At 44.3% G+C, this 26,038-nt stretch overlaps 2 protein-coding genes across 3 annotated transcripts in view; one reads left to right on the top strand and one right to left on the bottom strand.

Moving 5' to 3' along the window:
- The first annotated feature begins 315 nt into the window (after positions 1–315).
- On the top strand, positions 316–9,159 carry wdr21 (WD repeat domain 21). Its single transcript, XM_060916322.1, has 14 exons — positions 316–397; positions 565–687; positions 777–841; positions 3,457–3,614; positions 3,689–3,771; positions 5,728–5,830; positions 5,927–6,070; positions 6,240–6,289; positions 6,376–6,455; positions 7,976–8,068; positions 8,152–8,249; positions 8,358–8,537; positions 8,615–8,729; positions 8,801–9,159. The coding sequence occupies exons 2-14, from the start codon at positions 593–595 to the stop codon at positions 9,028–9,030; spliced, it is 1,494 nt and encodes a 497-aa protein (XP_060772305.1). The 5' UTR covers positions 316–397; positions 565–592; the 3' UTR covers positions 9,031–9,159.
- A 1,344-nt stretch (positions 9,160–10,503) lies between these two features.
- Positions 10,504–26,038, bottom strand: part of zfyve1 (zinc finger, FYVE domain containing 1) — a 36,344-nt gene continuing 20,809 nt past the window's right edge. For both annotated transcript variants that reach the window (XM_060916320.1, XM_060916321.1), the window contains exons 10-12: positions 25,274–25,454; positions 24,886–25,002; positions 10,504–12,966 (exon numbers count right to left, since the gene is read on the bottom strand). In XM_060916320.1, coding sequence (XP_060772303.1) covers positions 12,734–12,966; positions 24,886–25,002; positions 25,274–25,454 — 531 coding nt within the window. In that variant the 3' untranslated portion in view covers positions 10,504–12,733. The remainder of the gene's footprint in view (positions 12,967–24,885; positions 25,003–25,273; positions 25,455–26,038) is intronic.

Below are 26,038 nucleotides of genomic sequence, written 5' to 3'. Positions count from 1 at the left end.
TATCAATTCAAACCAATAATTTTTTTTAACCCGACAGTAATATCATGTGTGTATATATATTAAAAACAACAAAAAGTCGATTTTTTTTTCCTTCACCGTGCTTGTTTTTTAAACCGATATATCTGACAGCACATGTAACCAATCACGTTCTGATCTGATGCATAATTTATAAGGACTCCACCAATCAACACTGAGTAGGCGGGAACTACAGAAAGAAGAAGCCAATGGCTGATTCATAAACACTTCTGATTGGATAAATAGTGCACTACGTAGGGTGTAGGAGTGAATTATTCGGATCCTACGTAGTGCGCGTGTGTGTGAAGAGCGGAAGGGTTTGGACGCAGGCCCGGTTCTCAGCGTGAGCGCGCGTGCTGGTTGGGCGGGCGGTGTTCCGGAGGTGAGTGCGGGGGAATATGGGGATAAAACGGTTTTGTAGAAGCAAAAACATAAAAATCTATATTTAATAAAGAGGTTTTTAAGGTTTTTAAGGAAGTAGGAAGGAGTTAGTTGAGTTTCAGTGAGTGATGACTCGCTTGCTGAGAGTTGTGTTTGCTCTGCGCGCAGTTTAGAACCGGGGCCGCGAGACACTGGCATGGAGAGAGGGGGGAGGAGCCGAGACCACCACCACCATCATCATCATCATCATGGCTCTGACTGGGGGAGGAGTCATCCAGCAGACACACCTGGGTAAAAACAGCCGGATCTCACTCCTGATGTTCATGTGGTGGTGGTGAGAGTAAATTGAAATGTCCATGTTGTTGTGTTTTGATTTGCAGATCATCACATAGAAGTTCAGGACCAGACTCAGCTTCGTCCTCCACATCCAGTGCTCCTGCTCCAGGTGGTCACTCACCACCACCATCTCCTCACCGTCTCTCGCCACCACTCTCCCATCACCGTCTCTCGCCACCACTCTCCCATCACCGTCTCTCGCCACCGTCTCTCACCACCACCTTCTCATCATCGTCTCCCACCACTGTCTCTACCACCACTCTCTCACCACCACTGTCTCTCCCACCACCACTCTCCCCTATCACTGTCCCTCTCACCACTGTCTCCCATCACTGTCTCCCCCACCACCACTCTCCCACCACCGTCTCATCATCGTCTCTCCCACCACCGTCTCTCATCACCACCACTCTCCCACCACCGTCTCATCATCGTCTCTCCCACCACCGTCTCTCATCACCACCACTCTCCCACCACCGTCTCATCATCGTCTCTCACCACCACTCTCCCACCACCGTCTCCCACCACCGTCTCATCATCGTCTCCCACCACCGTCTCATCACCACTCTCCCACCACCGTCTCTCACCACCACCACTCTCCCACCACCGTCTCATCATCTCCCACCACCACTCTCCCACCACCGTCTCATCATCATCTCCCACCACCACTCTCCCACCACCGTCTCATCATTACCACTCTCCCCACCACCGTCTCTCCCCGCCACCGTCTCCCACCACCACCGTCTCATCATTACCACTCTCCCACCACCACCGTCTCTCACCACCACTCTCCCACCACCGTCTCATCATTACCACTCTCCCACCACCACCGTCTCTCACCACCACTCTCCCACCACCGTCTCATCATCGTCTCCCACCACCGTCTCATCATCGTCTCCCACCACCACTGTCTCACCACCACTCTCCCACCACCGTCTCCCACCACCGTCTCATCATCGTCTCCCACCACCGTCTCATCACCACTCTCCCACCACCGTCTCTCACCACCACCACTCTCCCACCACCGTCTCATCATCTCCCACCACCACTCTCCCACCACCGTCTCATCATCATCTCCCACCACCACTCTCCCACCACCGTCTCATCATTACCACTCTCCCCACCACCGTCTCTCCCCGCCACCGTCTCCCACCACCACCGTCTCATCATTACCACTCTCCCACCACCACCGTCTCTCACCACCACTCTCCCACCACCGTCTCATCATCGTCTCTCACCACCACCGTCTCATCATCGTCTCTCACCACCACTCTCCCCCATCACCGTCCCTCTCACCACCATCTCTCACCACCACTCTCCCACCACCGTCTCATCATCGTCTCCCACCACCGTCTCATCATTACCACTCTCCCCGCCACCGTCTCTCCCACCACCACCGTCTCTCCCACCACCGTCTCATCATTACCACTCTCCCACCACCACCGTCTCTCACCACCACTCTCCCACCACCGTCTCATCATCGTCTCTCACCACCACCATCTCATCATCATCTCTCACCACCACTCTCCCACCACCATCTCATCATCATCTCTCACCACCACTCTCCCACCACCGTCTCTCACCACCACTCTCCCCCATCACCGTCCCTCCCACCACCGTCTCTCACCACCACTCTCACTTAATTTGTCTTTTTCTTCTTTAGGTTTTTTCTTTTCTTTTTTTTTTTTTTCTTATTCAGGCTATTTAATTTTCTTCAGTCTTTTACTTCAATTTACGTCTTCAGTTTTTCTTCTTGTTCAGTCTATTCTTTAATTCATTTTATTTTCTTTTTTCTCTCCTTTAGCTTCTTGTTCTTTTTCTTCTTCAGGTTATCCCTTCAAGATTCAAAGAGTTTGTCATGTGCACAGTAAAGAACATGTCCTCCTGCACAATGACTGTTCGTTTGCCGTGCATCCTGAATGCCAAATTACAACAATAAATAGGTGGAAGAAATAATACAAAGTAAAAGCATTATAGTGTGAAATAAAAGCAGTATAATACAAAATAAAAGTAACTTAGTACAAAATAAAGGTAAAATGGGCAGTATAATACAAAAATAAGGCAATGATAGAACGGAGCAGCGAAAAAGGGCAGCGGTGTGCAAATGTAAATAGTCGAGGACAGTTTACCATTATTTTTAATCTTCAGGTTCTTCCTTCTTCAAGTTATGACTTCTGCCCCCTTCAGTTTACTTCATCTGTATTAATGGAAAACTCTGGGATTTTTAAACCTGAGCCCCATTTTTCTGTCTCTTTGGTTCCAGACATTTCCTCAGGGGGGATGATTGATTGAAATTGGTTCAGTATTGGAGTTGGAGCTCTATAACGAGCAGTCGTGAACCTGCTGGCCGGTGTAATCCTCCGAGCCGATCATCCACACCAAACTAAAGCACTTGTTTTGCCTACTGACCGACTCCTAATGTTATAATAAAGTTTCTCGTCTCTGGGTCTCTGACGCAGCGACACTTAGCGCCTGGAGCCGATTATCACGCGGGGCAGGCTTCTGATCTTTACGAAAAGACAAGTCACACAGAATGAGTGAGGAAGTCTAGTCACTGTCTGAGTGTCTGATCCTTTATCCGAAAACTGCCTCCGTGTGATCATCGACACCCGGTTCAGTAGCAGGTGCTGCGTCTGTGTCACAACGTGGCTTATTTTTAAGCTCTTTATATCCAGACTGCTGTGAGTTTTTAATCCTCTGACACTGAGCTTTGTCTCGCCCTCACAGAGCTGCCCGGGTTTTACTTTGACCCCGAGAAGAACCGCTACTTCCGCCTGTTGCCGGGTCACAACAACTGCAATCCGTTAACAAGGGAGATGCTGGAGAAGAAGGAGCGAGAGAGGAAGAGGACCAAGCTGCTGGCTGAGGACGAGCAGACGAGGAAGGTGAGTGTCGGGGCGCTCTGATGTGATGTGTGTTTGTGTGCGCAGAGCTGAAACGTCTGTGTGACCCTGAACAGAAAGCTCCACGCGCCGGACTGAACTCCACACTGCTGCTGCAGAGGAGACGCCTGGGCGAGCTGCCCCTGAGCTCCTACTGTCGGTACGTCTCTCTCTCACACACTTCCTTCCATGACGCTTTGCCAAGTACTCTCATATCACAAGCAGTGTTCAGGTTTTTTTGTTCTCCCAGTAACGGTGCACTAGTGCTCAGAGAGGTTTGTTTTGACATGATCAGGTGCAGGATGTTCTTAATACGGTGCATTGAAGTCAAACAAAACCCAAAAATAAATGCTGTTTGCTGATCAGGGTAAGTGCCCTGATGTGCTCGCCGCACATTTTAAATTAAAAATAAAACTTCATAATGACAATTTATCCTTTTTTTTTTTTTTTTTTTTTTTAAAGTTATGCTCATTGCTAAGAATAGGCTTACCTGGACGTGGCCATTTGTAATGAAACCAGATATCCGGGCACGACACTAACGGCATCGTAGAACACCGTTTACCTTCGTTACACAGAGCCATCAAATACAGGCTTCTATTTCTCAAAAAAAAAAATCCCCAGGCGCCACTGTGCTCTCTCTCTCTCTCTCTCTTGTGTGTATGACAAAGGCTTCTAGTATTCTAAAAATCTAGTCAGACATTTCCTGTAACAATGTGTTGTGTTTTTTTTGTTTGTTTGTTTGTTTTTTTAAATTAATTTATTTTTTATATAATCTTTTTTTTTTTTTTTTTCCCCCCGTTTCCGGTTGAGAGTACGTCGTGCGCATTCTGGCTGCTGCTTCTCACCAGAGCTTTTTTTTTTTTTTTTAATTTAATTTTTTTGTGTGTGTGTGTGTGTGTTTGTGTAGTTTGATGTTTGAGTGTTTTGTCCGCCAGTTGTGGTGTAGCTCCAGACCCAGTTTTGGGCGTCGGTTCCCTCCAGGCCTTGGTTCGCTGTGGGTGATGCCTGCACTCCCAGCTGTGGACTGCAGTGAGCTCGTTGCTCATTTTACATCGTGGTTGTCCAGCGCTCTGCGCTTTAACGCTTGGTGTGATGTTCCGAGCGATGTTGCTCGGTGGTGTCGCGGCGGCTGTGCAGGCAGTTTGGGATGCACCAGCGCTCTGCGTGGCGGAGCTTCTCTGCTCGCTTTGTGGATCCATGGTGTGGTGTTCGAGCGATGTTGCTGACGGCGTCACGGTGGCGGTGCTGGAGATGTGGGACTTGTTTTCGTGCACCTTTTGGTGGGACGGTGGCTGCTACACCGCGGGAATTACATCCTGACCCCTACTTGGTGGACTTTTTTACTTTTTTTTTTAAAAATTATTTTTGTTTTTTATTTTTTTTCCCTTGTCTATAATTGTAAAGCGTCCTTGGGTTTCTTGAAAGGCGCTATATAAATTTAACTTGTTGTTGTTATAATAATAAACGGCAACGAAATCCGCCAATGGACAGACTTCACTGTTATGCAATTTCAGTCTCACTCGGCGAGATAACGTGCACGCAGTACTGACACAGATGCTAGTAAACGATCCTGTTGCCATAGCAATGCCATTCTTGCTGTCTAAAAGGAACACCCCACCCCCCGGTGAATAAAAACAAACAAAAGCACATCACCATAAGTGATCAGCGATCAGGTTTATTGTTACACTCGCCATCTTTAGGTTCGTTTCCAAGAATTTATAAGCGCCGTGTCCAGGAGCTCCTGTTTGGATTTGATGACATCATGATATTTAAACCGAGAGAGAGATCTCAGCACCCAGAGACGTTATTTTTCTTTTAAAATAAAATCTGTACACAGTATACAGGTACACATGTGAACAACATGGCTGTGAAAATTCGATCCGATACCCAGCATCGGTCCGAATCCAAGTGGAGATCTGATATCGGAGGGGGAGGGGAAGAATTTCCGTACGCTCCCGTCACCAATAGAAAGGAGCAGATTTGGAAAAGGTTTCGTCTTCAACGTGATGGGAAAAAAAAACGTAATGAAAGTCGATATTTTGTTTTACTTCATGATGATGTTTTCAGGGATTAAAGCGCACACCATGGAATTTCCTTGTGTTTGTTTGTGTTTCAGGCTCGTCCATGAGGTGAAGGTCAGCGAGATGAAGCGACACAAGCTGGAGGTGCAGAGCGCCGACTCCAGCAGCCCGAACACTGATAACTTCCGCCTCATTGTGGTGAGCTCCTGCCTCGGTTTCTGACCTTGTGCAAAAAAAAAAAAAGTGACGTTCTCTGTGTATCTTCATCAGCCCTGGTGTCTCGTCCCTTTATAGGCGGACTCGGCGTGTGAGCGCGTCTTCACGGTGAACGACGTGTCGCACGGCGGCTGCAAGTACGGCATCATGAACTTCAGCGGCTGCAGGAACGGCTCTCTGTCTGTGGAGATGTGCGATAACCTGTACTTCACCAACCGCAAGGTGACCTGCGACCTCTTCCTACCTTTTTATCATCTTTAGGCGGTTAACGATCCTGTTGTTATGGAAATGTGCACCTGATTCTTCATCAGTGAAGAGAATATAAAGCTCTAAAAATAAGTGATAGGAGGAAATGCAGAAACATGACGAGCCTCTTGACATCCTATTCCAGGTGAACTCCGTGTGCTGGGCGTCTGTGACTCATTGCGACTCTCACGTCCTGTATCCTTTCTGCTTCTCCGTGTTCCTCTCTGGTTCCTGCGCTGCTCTGTGTGGATCAGAGGCGTTTTCCTGACCAGCCTCCTCAGCTTGTGCTTGGTGGGAATCTCTCAGACTCCAGGCTGCGTCAGTTTACTGCCCGCGTCTCTGTTCAGTAACTCCAATCCTGGTGAGACGACGACTTCTTCTCCACTCACTTGTGTGTGTTTCAGTCTTTCAGAAACCAGGTGTGGGGGGAAAAATAAATACGCCCTGTAATCCAGTAACCAGCTTTAGGAATAATGACGAATGTTTTTCTGTTGGAGGGTGGCAAGTGTGTTGCGTGGGGTTTTTTTTAAAAATTTTTTCCTGTTATTGTATGAGACTGTAATCTAGAAGCCGATGGAATATTTCTTGCACTGATGCAAAGAAATGCTAACATGTTAACGGCTAAGGTGATAACATGCTAAGATTGTTAATGGTTAATGTGATAACATGCTAAGATTAACATGTTAATGGCTAACATGTTCACGTTAAGGTTACATGTTAACAGCTAGCATGATGACCTGGTAAAACTAATATGCTAACAGCTGGATAGGTAGCATGTTAACGGCTAACATGCTAACTGTTAGCATGTTAACGGCTAAGGTGATAACCATTAACAGTCTTAGCATGTTATCACCTTAGCCGTTAACATGCTAGCTGTTAGCATGTTAAGATTAACATGTTAACAGCTAGCATGATAACCTGGTAAAACTAACATGCTAACAGCTGGATAGGTAACATGTTAACAGTTAGCCGTTAACATGTTAAAGATGCATGTTAACGGCTAAGGTGATAACATGCTAAGACTGTTAATGGCTAACAGCTAGCATGTTAACACGCTAAGGTTACATGTTAACAGCTAGCATGATAACCTGGTCAAACTAACATGCTCACAGCTGGATAGGTAGCATGTTAATGGCTAACTGTTAGCATGTTAACACGTTGAAGATGCATGTTAACAGCTAAGGTGATAACCATTAACAGTCTTAGCATGTTATCACCTTAGGCATTAACATGCATCTTCAACATGTTAACATGCTAGCTGTTAGCATGTTAACACGCTAAGGTTACATGTTAACAGCTAGTATGATAACCTGGTAAAACAACATGCTAACGGGCGGCGTAGTGGTTAGCGCTGTCGCCTCACAGCAAGAAGGTCCGGGTTCGAGCCCCGGGGCCGGCGAGGGCCTTTCTGTGCGGAGTTTGCATGTTCTCCCCGTGTCCACGTGGGTTTCCTCCGGGTGCTCCGGTTTCCCCCACAGTCCAAAGACATGCAGGTTAGGTTAACTGGTGACTCTAAATTGAGCGTAGGTGTGAATGTGAGTGTGAATGGTTGTCTGTGTCTATGTGTCAGCCCTGTGATGACCTGGCGACTTGTCCAGGGTGAACCCCGCCTTTCGCCCGTAGTCAGCTGGGATAGGCTCCAGCTCGCCTGCGACCCTGTAGAACAGGATAAAGCGGCTACAGATAATGAGATGAGAATGAGACATGCTAACAGTTAGCATGTTAGCTGTTAACATGTTAAAGATGCATGTTAACAGCTAACATGCTAACAGCTTAACTGTTAGCATGCTAATACACTAAGGCAAACATCTTAACTGCTAGCATACTAATATGCAAATGGCTAAATATTCCGTTGACCCACTTCCTGTTGTGTGTACACAGACCAGCCTGGGATGCTTTGCAGTTTTAAGATCTCCACAGCGTGGTCCTGCGCGTGGTGCCTGAACCCACAGGCCGATAAAACCTTCAGTACTGGTAAGTGGCTTTTTGTTTGTTTGTTTGTTTTGTTTTTCTCTCCATGTTCATGCTGAACTTTACACGGTTTCCTGCACATCCAGGTCTTTCTCGGAGCGTCATCGTAACCGATGCGGTGACGGGCCGACGGCAGACGTACAGCACAGGAAGTGATGTTCTGGCGCAGCAGTTTGCTGTCCGAGTGAGTGGAAGAGCGTCCCGAGTGTGTTTCCATGCCCATTCTGGATGGGTCATGTTCTGTGTATCTAGTGACTCTTGCACGCGTCATCGTCGTGCTCTTGCGTTTCAGGCCCCGGTCCTGTTTAACGGCTGCCGTTCGGGCGAGATCTTCAGCATTGACCTGAGGCAGCGAGGCCGTGGGCGGGACCACAGCTGGAAGTCTTCACGCTTCCGTCAAGACTCGGCTGTGACCTCCGTACGACTGCTGCAGGACGAGAACTACCTCCTCGCCGCGGACATGCTGGGAAAGGTCAAGACGACGACGATTGAACGGAACGTGATGCAGCACGAATCGGGATTTAACCTCGCTTTGTTTCACCTCCTCAGATTAAGCTGTGGGACGTGCGTGTGAGACGGGCAGTGAAGCAGTACGATGGGCACCATAACGAGTACGCCTACCTCCCTCTTCACCTGTGTGAGCAAGAGGGGCTGCTGCTCGCAGGTACGCTCATCTCAGTCCCCCTTTTTTTTTTTGGTGAGACTCCAACACTTTCTGATTACGTTGTTTTGCAGTGGGTCAGGACTGCTACACCCGTCTGTGGAGCCTTCGAGACGGCCATCTCCTCAGGACAATCCCCTCCCCTCACCCTGCAGGAAAGGACTCCATCCCGAACGTGGTCTTCTCCTCGCAGCTGGGGGGCCGCAGAGGACTGCCCGGCCTCCTCATGGCCGTCTGCCATGACCTCTATTACTACCCTTACGGTGACTATCGGGGCGCGACGGCACCCGAGGCACAAGGCTGAGCTACCCCTCAAACAAACACACTCACCTTTTGTGTCTCCTCAGTCCTGTAGCACAATTTTAAACTGACTTAACAATCATGGATTTAAAAGGTATTACCTTTTAAGGCAGGAAAAAAAAAAAAAAACAAACAAACGTTGAATAGAGTCCGCCCTATCGGTCGAATTCTGTGGTTGAGGGATCAGGAGAGTAAAATTGGCCGTACTCTCATCTAGGGAGCAATGGTGCAGTCTCTTTCTCCTTGTCAGTCACAGCCATCTGAGAGCTCGCGTATACGGAAAGCACTGTTCTCTAAGGAAGCATGTCGTAGGCTGGCATTTGACCATATCTAAATTACAAAAAAAAAAAAAATCGCTTTTTTTTTTTTTTTTAAATATTTTTGTATGAGGATGAAAAGTGAGATGTTTTCTAGAGGAATCCTGATCTGCAAAATAATTAAAAGCATTTTATAATTTTCATTTGACTCCGCATTGAAATGATGTGAAGGTGTTTTTTTTTTTTTTTTTTTTTAAACCTCATCGGGTCCTAAGGCCGATCAGCTGTTGCTTTGGTATTTGGTATAGCGTCTGTTGTCCACAACTCTCTTAAATCGTATCTCGTCCATCAGGTTTCTATTCGTTTTGTAATTTTTTGCTAACAAGTTACTAATTAGGCCAAATTAATGAATTTCCCAGGCATCTCATCTCATTATCTCTAGCCGCTTTATCCTGTTCTACAGGGTCGCAGGCAAGCTGGATCCTATCCCAGCTGACTACGGGCGAAAGGCGGGGTACACCCTGGACAAGTCGCCAGGTCATCACAGGGCTGACGCATAGACACAGACAACCATTCACATTCACACCTACGGTCAATTTAGAGTCACCAGTTAACCTAACCTGCATGTCTTTGGACTGTGGGGGAAACCGGAGCACCCGGAGGAAACCCACGCGGACACGGGGAGAACATGCAAACTCCGCACAGAAAGGCCCTCGCCGGCCACGGGGCTCGAACCCGGACCTTCTTGCTGTGAGGCGACAGCGCTAACCACTACACCACCGTGCCGCCCCAGAACTCGACCTTCTGCACAAAATTTGGTCATTGTATCGTCAATTTTTATGCTAACAAATTAGCACATTTCCTTCTGCCTAGAATTGTATTTCGTCTCATTTTATCATCCAAATTCAGCTCTGATTGTTTTGGGTTGAGTTTCTTAAACTTTACCATCAACAAAGGACTGAAGTTTGTCATGGAGGTTGGGCCTTTCTCACACCGTCACATTTCAATTCTGTTTTTGTTTCAATGGTCAGGAATTTATTCTGCAGGTAAAAGGCACCTAGAAGTTTAAAAAAAGGTTATTAGCTGCCACGTGTTTACAAGTTTTAATAACTTCAGAGCTACAGCTCCACCTGGTGGACATAAGCAGTGGCACAGTTGACCAGGACTGAAGGACTGCACGTTTTTGCTTGTTCACAAAACATCAGAGATCCACACGCTACTTAAAGTACTCATGTTTAATTTAGTCAGCATACAAGGTGAACAAAACATGGTGTTTATTAAATCAAGTCTGTCACATTCCATCATATTATACCTTTAAATAAAACAAACTCTGTGACGGAAAAGTGGTGTGTGTGTTTTTTTTTTTTTTTTCTCAAATCAATCATATTAACCCGTGCCAGGGGCTAAACTGGAACAGCTACTGTGTGAAATGCAAACATGACGACAATCAAGTAGAGGAGTTCATGCCACGTCTTCAACATAGCTAAAACTGGATCCACACTGTACGATTTTCAGCTCGACTGATTTTGCAATGTGCATACATGTCAACCTTTGGTCAAACCTGTATAACCGACCTCCAAAATCTGTATTTCCCTTATAAAATCCGTATAAGATGCAAATTAAAATAATTTACCTAAAATTTGAATGATAATTAACAATGATATATCCCAGTTACTTTTTATTCAATATTAATAACAATAAACCTTCAGAATGAATACAAAGCTCCAATGTTTGACAAAAACACAAAGTGTTATCAGCGTAGTTACGAAGGAAATACTTCGTTGTTTGGAGACAGGTTTCACCGAGCGGCTATTACGCGCGAGACTTCATATTAGCCACAAAGTCAGAAAAATCTGTTCGTAAAATGTTATAATGACCAAATACAATGAAAAGTATTTTTCCAGTCTCACCTGTGAAAGGTAATCCCATGTGATCTCGTTTGGACGGTAAACCTGTTGGTACAGTTAAACGCAGCACATGAATGAGGCATCTTTATTCTTGGGCGAGGATGACGTATGATTCTACGCAGAAGCCGGCGTCTATGACTTCCCGGTTGGCGGGATTCTCGCAATGCGGTGTGCGCATGATCAAAAGTGGAACGAAGTCTCGCTACCACAAGACTCTTTACTGGCTGTCTGTGGTGTACAGTACGTTTGTAAATATTATGCGTCCTTTTATCATCGTGGGAATTGATTATAGCTCTAAATAAATATTTAATTTTTTTTTTTTTAAAGAATCCGTATAACTTTATTTATACGCCCGTATAAAATACAGACATTCCATATAGGTTGACATGTATGAATGTGTAATGTGGCAAAGTTCTAGTAGGATGGCAAAATCGTCAGTCACGAGAGCGTGACGAATAGGAAAATGTAAACATTCATGCACAAAAATCATCTCACTCAGGTTTATGTGAGACCAGTTTCTACACAAGCTGATCTCTGGCGAATAACATGGTGATTTTTCTTAACTGTAGCTCTACCATCAGCGACTCTTCATCAGAAAGCTGCGCTGAGGGTAGACCTATGATTAACCATAGCTCTACCGACAGCGAATCATCTTCAACACGGATAAGATCTTCCTGGAAGTTTGTGAAGCGCGATGAGGAATGAAGTTAAAAAGCTGCTGAAATCGCACAGAGTAAAACCGGCTTTAGGAATCCGTACGCAGGTTGATGTCCTGAGGATTAGAAAACGGGTTGTTTACGCTAACGTAAGAGAAAAGAGACGCGACATGCGGAAAACGTGCCAAAAGTAAACCTTTTGTATTAATTTGCTTCTACGTTGCTAGAACTTTACAGTTTCACTGAATTAGCGTTTGGATTATTTCTGGTGCCAAATTAAAATGTAAAGCGCGACAAAGGTTTCGCTTTTCATTTCGGCACGTGTTCCACAAGTTGCTGTTGAAAGTGATGTGTATTCGCTGCACTGCGTGAACTCCTCTGGGTGGAGAACGTAGTGGTCGTGTGTTCGAGGAAAACGTCTGTTATAAATATTACAAAATGAGCTCCTCGGGAAGTCGGAAATCATTTTTAGTTCAAATAAAATTCCTCTATGATACAACACACTACATGAGTAGTATATTCTACAAATACGGAATTTCCTGGGAGGGGAAGACGTTAAAAAGCAGAACGAGCAACGTAAACGAGCCTGCTTTGCAAGCATCCTGTCCGTTGTTACAGTACAGAGATTCCCTGGATTCATGCACGCTGTAACTGGATTTGATGACCGATGGCTGCATTTTTAGATTATAATTGCATGAGAAGCAATGGATTGTCAAAACTTTTTTATCCTCCTGTGGAAAAATTTAAGCTGCAAATTAAACATGACACTCGAGTCTTTGCTTCATCAGAGAGAGAGAGAGAGAGACGGTGATGGGCGTCGACGTGGAAAAAATAAAATCGCAGCTCCGCCCACAGCTTCTCTCCAGACGTGGCTTGAACCGGTCCTGCTAAAGGTCTCCGGGTTTCTCGTTGCACGTGACGCACACTCGTACGGGATGGTCCCAGCCACGAGACGGTACGGCGCGGCGGTCGGGGGAACAGCCGTCACACACGCCCTGTCCACAGGCGCGGCAGTGATGGATGGAGAGACGGGCGTTAAACTCGCGCTGGCACTGATGGCAGCAACGGATGTCCTGATCAGGAACCCAGTACGCTGGCCGCGCTGCGTCTTTAACCAAGCCTGGTGGTGGAGACACAGTCAGAATACATGGTTGAGTACAAAACTTTGTATGCCCTTACCTAGGATTATCTTAAAGTGGTGAGATGCACCAGAGCATTCCCCCCCCCCCTCAAAGATTAGACCTGGTCATATACAGTGGAGGAAATAATTATTTGATCCCTTGCTGATTTTGTAAGTTTGCCCACTGGCAAAGATATGAACAGTCTATAATTTTAAGGGCAGGTTTGTTTTAACAGTGAGATAGAATATATAAATTGATTTACATTTCGTTGAGTGAAATAAGTATTTGATCCCCTACTAACCATTAAAGGAACAGTCCACCGTACTTCCATAATGAAATATGCTCTTATCTGAATTGAGACGAGCTGCTCCGTACCTCTCCGAGCTTTGCGCGACCTCCCAGTCAGTCAGACGCAGTCAGACGCGCTGTCACTCCTGTTAGCAATGTAGCTAGGCTCAGCATGGCCAATGGTATTTTTTGGGGCTGTAGTTAGATGCGACCAAACTCTTCCGCGTTTTTCCTGTTTACATAGGTTTATATGACCAGTGATATGAAACAAGTTCAGTTACACAAATTGAAACGTAGCGATTTTCTATGCTATGGAAAGTCCGCACTATAATGACAGGCGTACTAACACCTTCTGCGCGCTTCAGCAGCGCATTGATACTGAGCTCCGTCATTACGCCTGTCATTATAGTGCGGACTTTCCATAGCATAGAAAATCGCTACGTTTCAATTTGTGTAACTGAACTTGTTTCATGTCACTGGTCATATAAACCTATGTAAACAGGAAAAACGCGGAAGAGTTTGGTCGCATCTAACTACAGCCCCAAAAAATACCATTGGCCATGCTGAGCCTAGCTACATTGCTAACAAGAGTGACAGCGCGTCTGACTGACTGGGAGGTCGCGCAAAGCTCGGAGAGGTACGGAGCGGCTCGTCTCAATTCAGATAAGAGCATATTTCATTATGGAAGTACGGTGGACTGTTCCTTTAAGAGTTCTGGCTCCCACAGACCAGTTAGACACTCCTAATCAACTCGTTACCTGCATTAAAGACAGCTGTCTTTGTCAGGTTATTGTTGAAAAATGGAAAAAGATTGACGTTGCAAAATGTTGCCAACTCGTTCAGTCCATGCCTAGAAGACTTGGTGCTGTCATTAAAAATCATGGAGGCCATACAAAGTACTAGTTTTTGTTGTGGGGTGTACTCATTTTTGCACCACCCTAATTTGAGTAAAACTGAAAAATGTAATCTGTGCTTGGTTGAAGAGAGCAATTGGACTTGCTTGAAGATTCTTGAAGACGTTTCGCCTCTCATCCGAAAGGCTTCCTCAGTTCTGTCTGACTAATAGGGAGTATCCAGTATTTATCCTCTCATGGATCATCATAGAATCCGAATCAGAATGCTGATGGCTGCATTGTAGGTGGCTGATAAAAGATGTCTTAGACACCCACCTCTGTTCAGTGATGGTCGTTCCAGGTTGACAAAAATGAACGATCCTCTCTGGCTAAGATGTCCGCCAGTTTTCTGAAAGTCCTCTCATAGGGATCTCATCCCAAAGTGCGTAGAAACATATCTGTGACGAATCTCAGTCATCCTCCAGGTACATAGTAATCTGTGGTAGGTTGAAGAGAGCAACAGGACTTGCTTGAAGATTCTTGAAAACGCTTCGAATGGTGCGGGAGTATGAGAGGACTTCCAGAGAACTGGCAGACATCTTAGCCAGAGAGGATCGTTCATTTTTGTCAACCTGGAATGACCATCACTGAACAGAGGTGGGTGTCTAAGACATCTTTTATCAGCCACCTACAATGCAGCCATCAGCATTCTGATTCGGATTCTATGATGATCCATGAGAGGATAAATACTGGATACTCCCTATTAGTCAGACAGAACTGAGGAAGCCTTTCGGATGAGAGGCGAAACGTTTTCAAGAATCTTCAAGCAAGTCCAGTTGCTCTCTTCTACCAACCACAGATTACTATGTACCTGGATGACTGAGATTCATCACAGATAACTGAAAAATGTGTAATCTAAGTTATATTATTAACCTTACTTTCATGTTATAAGTTAAACAGATGTTATATTAAACTTTGTCTTTTCAACATTTTGGAAATTGTTTGTGTTCACTGAGATATTGTTTAAAACGTTACTTTTCAAAGAGGGTGTACTTATTTACGTTCAGCACTGTAGCTGCCCCCTGCTCTGGACATGTGCGTGTATTCACTGCTTCAGATGGGTTAAATGCAGAGGAGGAATTTCTCTGTGCTCGAGTGTACAAGTGACAAAAATAAAGGCTTCTTCTTCTTACATAGATGTGTGTGTGTGTGTGTGTGTGTGTGTGGTAGCAAGCATCCGGGTCATTTATCAACTGCTTTTCCTTGTCAAATGTCTCCACCTATAAAAATGGAGTCAATCCATCGAAACCAAACCAACTGCGGCAATAATTGGACTAAAGTTGTTGTTTTTGCCCTCATCCAGTTGTGTGGCGATACAGATACCCAGTTGGATTTGGAGAAATTAGGTCGCAATGAGCCGATTTACCGCCAAAACACAGAGCGTTTAAACAGAAACGAGCCACGAAAGGACGATAAAGCAAGTTAAAGTGGCGCCCCTGTCGAACTGTCATTGGGGATGGGGTTAGGACAATTCTAAGGGCCCAGAATTTACAGAGGGCCTCCAGAGAACAATATTACCATGTGCAAGTTAAATTAATAAAAAAAAAAAAAAAATTGTCTCTCTTAAAGAGCAAATACAACAACCTTCTGGTTTGGTTTTCCGCAAAATTATTAGAATATTTATATTTTCTTTATATTTTACCCCTCTCCCAAGTCACCACATGGTACAGTCTTGTGTAGGCGGAGCCAGAGCGTGACACTGCATTAGGTTTGTTGCTTTCCAATCCAGCACTAATGTTAGCCACGCATGGGAGAAGCAGAATTGATGGTGAACCATCAGGAGATTGACACCATCATGAAGTCAGGTTACCAGAAACGTGAAGGGGGCGGGGGCAATATTTCTAGCGGTGCCCCTGTGGGTCGATGTGCTGGTTCAGGAATCATTTAATCCACTCGCCTTTCTGAATTGTTTGATACCCATCCCCATAGCTGGTATGCATCATCTTGTTTCAATACATTTTATTTCCTGATGTGGGGCGTCCTAACCACGTGTTAGTCCGTTTACAAACCGCTCGCTCAGGAGCCAGTTCGGAAAAGTCACGTGCGGGTCAGAGGTTGCGACCGTGGAGTCACAGTAAACATGGCGGATCGCCCAGATCGAACAAAGACTTGTAAACTGAGACCAAAAAAAAAAAAAAGACATTTTTAAGGAAGTATCGGACATTGTTAGAGGCAAAACGTGCCAGAAAAGAGAGGGAAAAATAGAACATGGCAGACAAGCTGAGTAAATATCACTGGCCAGCTTTCCTGATGGAGGGCCTAAAAAAGGGCAAAAAACAAGCGTGGCATCTACAACCCCGATTCCAAAAAAAGTTGGGACAAAGTACAAATTGTAAATAAAAATGGAATGCAATGATGTGGAAGTTTCAAAATTCCATATTTTATTCAGAATAGAACATAGATGACATATCAAATGTTTAAACTGAGAAAATGTATCATTTAAAGAGAAAAATTAGGTGATTTTAAATTTCATGACAACAACACATCTCAAAAAAGTTGGGACACGGCCATGTTTCCCACTGTGAGACATCCCCTTTTCTCTTTACAACAGTCTGTAAACGTCTGGGGACTGAGGAGACAAGTTGCTCAAGTTTAGGGATAGGAATGTTAACCCATTCTTGTCGAATGTAGGATTCTAGTTGCTCAACTGTCTTAGGTCTTTTTTGTCGTATCTTCCGTTTTATGATGCGCCAAATGTTTTCTATGGGTGAAAGATCTGGACTGCAGGCTGGCCAGTTCAGTACCCGGACCCTTCTTCTACACAGCCATGATGCTGTAATTGATGCAGTATGTGGTTTGGCATTGTCATGTTGGAAAATGCAAGGTCTTCCCTGAAAGAGACGTCGTCTGGATGGGAGCATATGTTGCTCTAGAACCTGGATATACCTTTCAGCATTGATGGTGTCTTTCCAGATGTGTAAGCTGCCCATGCCACACGCACTAATGCAACCCCATACCATCAGAGATGCAGGCTTCTGAACTGAGCGCTGATAACTCGGGTCGTCCTTCTCCTCTTCAGTCCGAATGACACGGCGTCCCTGATTTCCATAAAGAACTTCAAATTTTGATTCGTCTGACCACAGAACAGTTTTCCACTTTGCCACAGTCCATTTTAAATGAGCCTTGGCCCAGAGAAGACGTCTGCGCTTCTGGATCGTGTTTAGATACGGCTTCTTCTTTGAACTATAGAGTTTTAGCTGGCAGCGGCGGATGGCACGGTGAATTGTGTTCACAGATAATGTTCTCTGGAAATATTCCTGAGCCCATTTTGTGATTTCCAATACAGAAGCATGCCTGTATGTGATGCAGTGCCGTCTAAGGGCCCGAAGATCACGGGCACCCAGTATGGTTTTCCGGCCTTGACCCTTACGCACAGAGATTCTTCCAGATTCTCTGAATCTTTTGATGATATTATGCACTGTAGATGATGATATGTTCAAACTCTTTGCAATTTTACACTGTCGAACTCCTTTCTGATATTGCTCCACTATTTGTCGGTGCAGAATTAGGGGGATTGGTGATCCTCTTCCCATCTTTACTTCTGAGAGCCGCTGCCACTCCAAGATGCTCTTTTTATACCCAGTCATGTTAATGACCTATTGCCAATTGACCTAATGAGTTGCAATTTGGTCCTCCAGCTGTTCCTTTTTGTACCTTTAACTTTTCCAGCCTCTTATTGCCCCTGTCCCAACTTTTTTGAGATGTGTTGCTGTCATGAAATTTCAAATGAGCCAATATTTGGCATGAAATTTCAAAATGTCTCACTTTTGACATTTGATATGTTGTCTATGTTCTATTGTGAATACAATATCAGTTTTTGAAATTTGTAAATTATTGCATTCCGTTTTTATTTACAATTTGTACTTTGTCCCAACTTTTTTGGAATCGGGGTTGTTATGCCAACTTTGCAGAGATGGTGCTGCACTTTGAAAAACATCAACTTTTAGACAGGTTAGAATTGAAATTTTCCAAATCTTAAACGCACTTGTGAGCTTGAAGGCTCTCGAGCGCTCGCTTCTGTGTTGGAGGCCGCCGGTTACGCCATGTTTATTCCGACCTCGCTCATTATAATAAGGATAAACTTCTTCAGCCGTTTTCGTACCCGAGTGTAAACATTAGCGTGCTGTGATTTTCCAGCTCGTTCTCCTTCACAGGCTTGAGGCAGCAGGTAATACAGCGTGTGAGTCCAATACCTCTGGTTTATTCGAGCTCAACAGGGTACTGTTCATCTTTTTATACATCGACCATTTTTTATACACTTTAACGACAAGATTCTGATCACTGATTTGCGCACACACACTAACCACAGTTTGCCACCGAGAGAGAGCAAGTGTGTAAACACAAAAGAAAGTGGGCGCAACCTGTTCCGGGCGCAACTTGTTCCTGCCGCAACTTGTTCCTGCCGCCTGTGTCAAAGCAGCTTAAGAGAGAAGTCGTGGGCTGCATGTTTGGCCCTGGACTTGGGACCAAGATAAACACAATGTTTTAAGGATAGTTTTTTTTAATATTTAAATATAATTTCGCTCTACATATACAGTGGGGCAAAAAAGTATTTAGTCAGCCACCAATTGTGCAAGTTCTCCCACTTAAAAAGATGAGAGAGGCCTGTAATTTTCATCATAGGTACACTTCAACTATGCGAGACAGAATGGGGGGAAAGAATCCAGGAAATCACATTGTAGGATTTTTAATGAATTAATTGGTAAATTCCTCGGTAAAATAAGTATTTGGTCACCTACAAACAAGCAAGATTTCTGGCTCTCACAGACCTGTAACTTCTTCTTTAAGAGGCTCCTCTGTCCTCCACTCGTTACCTGTATTAATGGCACCTGTTTGAACTCATTATCAGTATAAAAGACACCTGTCCACAACCTCAAACAGTCACACTCCAAACTCCACTATGGCCAAGACCAAAGAGCTGTCAAAGGACACCAGAAACAAAATTGTAGACCTGCACCAGGCTGGGAAGACTGAATCTGCAATAGGTAAGCAGCTTGGTGTGAAGAAATCAACTGTGGGAGCAATTATTAGAAAATGGAAGACATACAAGACCACTGATAATCTCCCTCGATCTGGGGCTCCACGCAAGATCTCACCCCGTGGGGTCAAAATGATCACAAGAACGGTGAGCAAAAATCCCAGAACCACACGGGGGGACCTAGTGAATGACCTGCAGAGAGCTGGGACCAAAGTAACAAAGGCTACCATCAGTAACACACTACGCCGCCAGGGACTCAAATCCTGCAGTGCCAGACGTGTCCCCCTGCTTAAGCCAGTACATGTCCAGGCCCGTCTGAAGTTTGCTAGAGAGCATTTGGATGATCCAGAAGAGGACTGGGAGAATGTCATATGGTCAGATGAAACCAAAATAGAACTTTTTGGTAAAAACTCAACTTGTCGTGTTTGGAGGAGAAAGAATGCTGAGTTGCATCCAAAGAACACCATACCTACTGTGAAGCATGGGGGTGGAAACATCATGCTTTGGGGCTGTTTTTCTGCAAAGGGACCAGGACGACTGATCCGTGTAAAGGAAAGAATGAATGGGGCCATGTATCGTGAGATTTTGAGTGAAAACCTCCTTCCATCAGCAAGGGCATTGAAGATGAAACGTGGCTGGGTCTTTCAGCATGACAATGATCCCAAACACACCGCCCGGGCAACGAAGGAGTGGCTTCGTAAGAAGCATTTCAAGGTCCTGGAGTGGCCTAGCCAGTCTCCAGATCTCAACCCCACAGAAAATCTTTGGAGGGAGTTGAAAGTCCGTGTTGCCCAGCGATAGCCCCAAAACATCACTGCTCTAGAGGAGATCTGCATGGAGGAATGGGCCAAAATACCAGCAACAGTGTGTGAAAACCTTGTGAAGACTTACAGAAAACGTCTGACCTCTGTCATTGCCAACAAAGGGTATATAACAAAGTATTGAGATGAACTTTTGTTATTGACCAAATACTTATTTTGCACCATAATTTGCAAATAAATTCTTTAAAAAAAATCAGACAATGTGATTTTCTGGATTTTTTTTTCTCATTCTGTCTCTCATAGTTGAAGTGTACCTATGATGAAAATTACAGGCCTCTCTCATCTTTTTAAGTGGGAGAACTTGCACAATTGGTGACTGACTAAATACTTTTTTGCCCCACTGTATATATGATTTTGGAGTATTTTTCATAATCGTAACAAGTGTCCCCAGGCAAAACAAAACAAAAACCTCACCCAGCAGCACTTATTTTATATGTTGATAATGGTAATATTTCTCAAACATCAGCCGTGGTTATAGTCCAGGGGTGTAGCTGGGGGGGTTCCTGGGGTGCCCATGATCCCCCCCCCCGTTGGACCATACATTTCTTCAACAGCCGCATAAGAATATTAGAAAAGCGCCCACTGTAATTTTTCTAACTTTTTTTTTTAAACTAGATTGTCACCTCAGCCTCATGAGGGTTTCTATAACCTTGTACGGACTTCCTGTGGTTTGGGCAAAACCCTAGTTCTGCGCAAGTGCAACACGATCGCACTAGAAAGCATGGCCAAGCTGCATTGGTTGACTAGGGTAAGATGTTGAGCGGCTATCCATACGCTGCCGGATAAAGCTGATTTGGCCGAATCATCGTCCAACATCTCAACAGCTCGCAACAGGAGATGAAAGAATGATGCAAAGACCGCGTTATTTTCTCAAACGTATTCAATGTATTTTTTCCATTTACAAACCTACGGTTATGTACTCAGGCTGCCAGTCAGCGTGTGACCCCCCCACCCACCTTTGAAAAATCCTAGCTACGCCCCTGTAGTCCTATGAAAATCCATGACCTTGAGTTTGACATTCAAGGTCAAGGCGGCAACGGAAAGCCCAAATGGGACTTCTTACATGTTGATAATGGTAAACATCTGTCGATCAGCAACTGTTTGAGTTATAATGGAAACTGTTATTTTGACCGATGACTTTGACCCCTCCCCCTGACCTTTAACCCCCAACCGCTACAGAGACTGTCCAAGCTACCCCATCATGCAGCATACAGTATGGTTGGAAGCAGAATTGAAAGATGCACATTTTGGTTTGCAGTCAAAATGATGAATTTGAAGAAAGTTATTGCAAAAAAAAAAAAAAAAAGGATTTTGACCTTGACCCGATTACCCCCAAAATTTAATCCGGTAGCCTACAGACGATTGCCCATCTCCCCTGAAAATTTGAAGTTAATCGGTGCAACCGTCTAAACGCTAGATTGTTAACAGACAGACACACAAACAAGCTGCACTGATTACAATACTTCGCCCCGCTGACTCCGTTGCGGTCGAGGTAATTGTGTATTACCTTCTTATCTACTTTAAATTGTAACATCTGATATGCACTTTCATCTGATGAAATAAAGACATTTGACACTGACTTGTGTCCGAGAGCATTTCTGAGGAAGCGCAAACTTCTGAGATCACTGATTGGCCGAGACTTATCGTGCATGTTGTTCGAACAATCAGCAAACTACAGATTAAAAGGGAACTGAAGTCATTTTTAAACTTGCTTTATTTCTTAATTATCGTGTTATTCAATGACGTTTTCGGTTTTAGTAACCTTATATCGTGACTCGTATTGGGAACTAATTGCAATTAAATATTATACTTATCGGCCTATTCGGTGTTTAGCCGTGTTGAATTTAGTTCGTTTGGTCCACGGCAGGCTTCGCTTATCTGCGCGATCTTCACGAGACTTGTGCGAGACTTTGAAATGTGAAGTGTCAGTCAGGTGTCAGTGCCACCATTTTGAAAACTGTTTTCCAAACGAAGTATTGCACAAAAACGAGTTTAAATGACGATTACTGCCTACTTTTTTCAAACTTTCCTGATTGCCATCAAAACAAACAAAACTTCCGGCTTGATTCCGTCAGCGTTCGAAAGAGGGCGCGCGCGTCTTTTGACAACCCCCGTGTCCGAAATCGTGCCCTACTCACTATACAGGGCGCTACATACACACACACACACACACACACACACAGTGGTGCTTGAAAGTTTGTGAACCCTTTAGAATTTTCTATATTTCTGCATAAATATGACCTAAAACATCATCAGATTTTCACACAAGTCCTAAAAGTAGATAAAGAGAACCCAGTTAAACAAATGAGACAAAAAATATTATACTTGTTCATTTATTTATTGAGGAAAATAATCCAATATTACATATCTGTGAGTGGCAAAAGTATGTGAACCTTTGCTTTCAGTATCTGGTGTGACCCCCTTGTGCAGCAATAACTGCAACTAAACGTTTGCGGTAACTGTTGATCAGTCCTGCACACCAGCTTGGAGGAATTTTAGCCCGTTCCTCCGTACAGAACAGCTTCAACTCTGGGATGTTGGTGGGTTTCCTCACATGAACTGCTCGCTTCAGGTCCTTCCACAACATTTCCATTGGATTAAGGTCAGGACTTTGACTTGGCCATTCCAAAACATTCACTTTATTCTTCTTTAACCATTCTTTGGTAGAACGACTTGTGTGCTTAGGGTCGTTGTCTTGCTGCATGACCCACCTTCTCTTGAGATTCAGTTCATGGACAGATGCCCTGACATTTTCCTTTAGAATTCGCTGGTATAATTCAGAATTCATTGTTCCATCAATGATGGCAAGCCGTCCCGGCCCAGATGCAGCAAAACATGCCCAAACCATGATACTACCACCACCATGTTTCACAGATGGGATAAGGTTCTTATCCTGGAATGCAGTGTTTTCCTTTCTCCAAACATAACGCTTCTCATTTAAACCAAAAAATTCTATTTTGGTCTCATCCATCCACAAAACATTTTTCCAATAGCCTTCTGGCTTGTCTATGTGATCTTTAGCAAACTGCAGATGAGCAGCAATGTTCTTTTTGGAGAGCAGTCGCTTTCTCCTTGCAACCCTGCCATGCACACCATTGTTGCTCAGTGTTCTCCTGATGGAGGACTCATCAACATTAACATTAGCCAATGTGAGAGAGGCCTTCAGTTGCTTAGAAGTTACCCTGGGGTCCTTTGTGACCTCGCTGAATATTACACGCCTTGTTCTTGGAGTGATCTTTGTTGGTCGACCACTCCTGGGGAGGGTAGAAATGGTCTTGAATTTCCTCCATTTGTACACAATCTGTCTGACTGTGGATTGATGGAGTCCAAACTCTTTAGAGATGGTTTTCTAACCTTTTCCAGCCTGATGAGCATCAACAACACTTTGTCTGAGGTCCTCAGAAATCTCCTTTGTTCGTGCCATGATACACTTCCACAAACATGTGTTGTGAAGATCAGACTTTGATAGATCCCTGTTCTTTAAATAAAACAGGGTGCCCACTCACACCTGATTGTCATCCCATTGATTGAAAACACCTGACTCTAATTTCACCTTCAAATTAACTGCTTATCCTAGAGGTTCACATACTTTTGCCACTCACAGATATGTAATATTGGATCATTTTCCTCAATAAATAAATGACCGAGTATAATATTTTTGTCTCATTTGTTTAACTGGGTTCTCTTTATCTACTTTTAGGACTTGTGTGAAAATCTGATGATGTTTTTGGTCATATTTATGCAGAAATATGGAAAATTTTGAAGGGTTCACAAACTTTCAAGCACCACTGTGTGTGTATATATATATGTGTATATATATATATATATATATATATATATATATATATATATATATATATATAGTGAGGATACCATTTTGTAGTGCTGTCCGAAACCTTAGTGAGGATTATTTACACCCTATATAGTGCACTCAAAGTATCCCACACGAAAAGTAGTGTACGGCGATGGTCACTAACCAAAGCAATATATCCCATCATGCATTGCGGTCGCGCTGAAAGAAATCAAATTAAAAGCCTCAAATGTGATTTAATAAAAGGCAGCGGCGAAGAAGAAAGAAAGGATTCAGCCTTGATTTAAAAGAACTGAAAGCTGCAGGGACTTTGTATTGATTAATGTGGGAAATGCGCTCAGTATAATATGGATTTATCACAAAAACACACGCGTCGGTTTATTATTTTGAAACCCAGCAGCCGACTGATCTGGCACGTTTTAATTGTGCGACAGTAATGATGTAAATACCAGCGCCGTGGACTAGTGTCCGAAAGCGTTTTTTTATTTTACCAATGAGCTCACTGTATAGTCCTCTATAGAGTAATTCCCTATATAGGGAGTAGTGAACGAGTGAGCAATTTCAGACACAGGGTTTGATTTCCGCTGTATGTTTTATTTCCGTCCTACGATGTCTCGCACAGGTCTCGACGAATCTCGTTTACGGCCGTTGCTTTGACATATGGACTGATATATTACAGAGCATATTTCAAACACTCAGAACTTGCTATAGCGGCGACAAAATAGCGATCAAACATGCATTCCGATATTTAATAAAATGAGAGAAATAGAATTTTGATAATTTAAAAAAAATTGCCTTCAGTTTTCTTTTAAATGAAACCTGAATTCTGTTTTGTAGATTCACGAAAATATGTCGCCCCGTTAATTAAGGGGTGTGAAACGGGATTGTTTTTAGTACGCTTTGGAATAAAAACTGAAATTGCGCACTTGGCTAAAAGCAGACATAGAAGTCCAGATCGTTTGTTGTAATAAGTCTAAGTGGTGAACTCCTTGGCTAAACTTCTCCTGAGCTCTTCTCATGCAAGCGTAACAAACCAACCAGCGGCTCACTGGACAACAAAACACAGGTTTGATCGATCAGTTCATCAAAATAAACAAACGACCGTTTACTGAGAGTACATCACCCACCCAGAGGGATGTCTATGGCAGTGACCACGGCTCCTAAAGTGTTCTGTACGGCCTCTCCGACTTTCCTGGCGATCAGCGTCCCGCTCTCCTCTTCCTCCAAAGCAGCGTCCAGCAGCTCTAAACGGTTACAGGCAGGAAGAATTAGGAGTGTAAAGGAACCGGCAAAATGCTGCAGTGTAAGAGGAATAAAACAATCCGGATGTGCTGTTAAAGGAAAATAATCAACGTCAGGATGGCAAAAGTAACCCCTCATCACCGTCATATCACCCTGTCTTTGTTTTCCGATAACAGCACCACGCCAAAGCCAACCGTTTTGTTATTTTTGCTACCACCATGGGGCATGAAACCGAATCCAAAGTGTCCTCGTTACATCGCTCTGTTTTCTCACCCTCTGGGATCCCTCGGTTTTGGAAGCAGGCGTCACACACCCTGACCGGCGTCAGTCCCCATCCTCTCTCCGGTACGGGTCTGCTTTTCGACGAGCAGCCGTCACAGAAGCCTTCTCCGCACGCCCGACAGTGGTGCTTCGTATCGCTGTCGTCGAAGGCCTCGCCACACTTGGAACAGTTCTGCAACGTTTCACCCAAAGTGAATGAGTAAACAGGTGAGAGTGTGAATCTCTTTCAGCGAGATTCGAGTTCAGATAAATCACAGGTGTGTGTGATGGGTCACGCCACCAACAGATAATCCATATCTATACATCTGACCTTCACCTGAACTCGCCATTCACTCAAAAAAACAAAAAAAAAAAACTGTGTATATGATCACATCAGGACCAGGGATCTTTAAATCTTAAGAGTCTTATTCATGCTTTCCTTCTGTTCAGGTTTGTGTTTTTCTCTAATTATACTAAGTAACTTTAAAAACGCACAATGGAATTCAACACGATATCACTTTAGATCCATGCATATATTTGAAATTTATGATATTGTATGTAATGCACACACATCTTGAAACATCGATAAAGGACATTTATTGTCAAACTCAAGAATTAATTCACAATAAAAAAAAAAATTCAAAGTGACAGTTGGTCCATGTTCGGACCGTCATGCTGGAGATTCTGGGTCTGTGTCGTCCAGGGGTCTCAGCAGCAGTGACTGAGGGTGTCAGGAATCTGTCACGGAGGTGAGCTAGCCTGATGTGCTGATCCTGA

This window comes from Neoarius graeffei, chromosome 3, assembly GCF_027579695.1.
Source record: "Neoarius graeffei isolate fNeoGra1 chromosome 3, fNeoGra1.pri, whole genome shotgun sequence".
Classification (NCBI taxonomy): Eukaryota; Metazoa; Chordata; class Actinopteri; order Siluriformes; family Ariidae; genus Neoarius; species Neoarius graeffei.
The sequence above is the reverse complement of the archived record's forward strand: the minus strand, read 5'-3'. Positions and strand labels throughout refer to the sequence as shown.

Bases quoted from the DNA above. Each gene is read 5' to 3' on its own strand.
- wdr21 (XM_060916322.1), top strand. From the start codon at position 593: ATGGAGAGAGGGGGGAGGAGCCGAGACCACCACCACCATCATCATCAT. The intron at 6,290-6,375 runs GTATCCTTTCTG...CAGCCTCCTCAG, and splicing joins CATTGCGACTCTCACGTCCT to CTTGTGCTTGGTGGGAATCT. The intron at 8,538-8,614 runs GTCAAGACGACG...TCACCTCCTCAG, and splicing joins CCGCGGACATGCTGGGAAAG to ATTAAGCTGTGGGACGTGCG.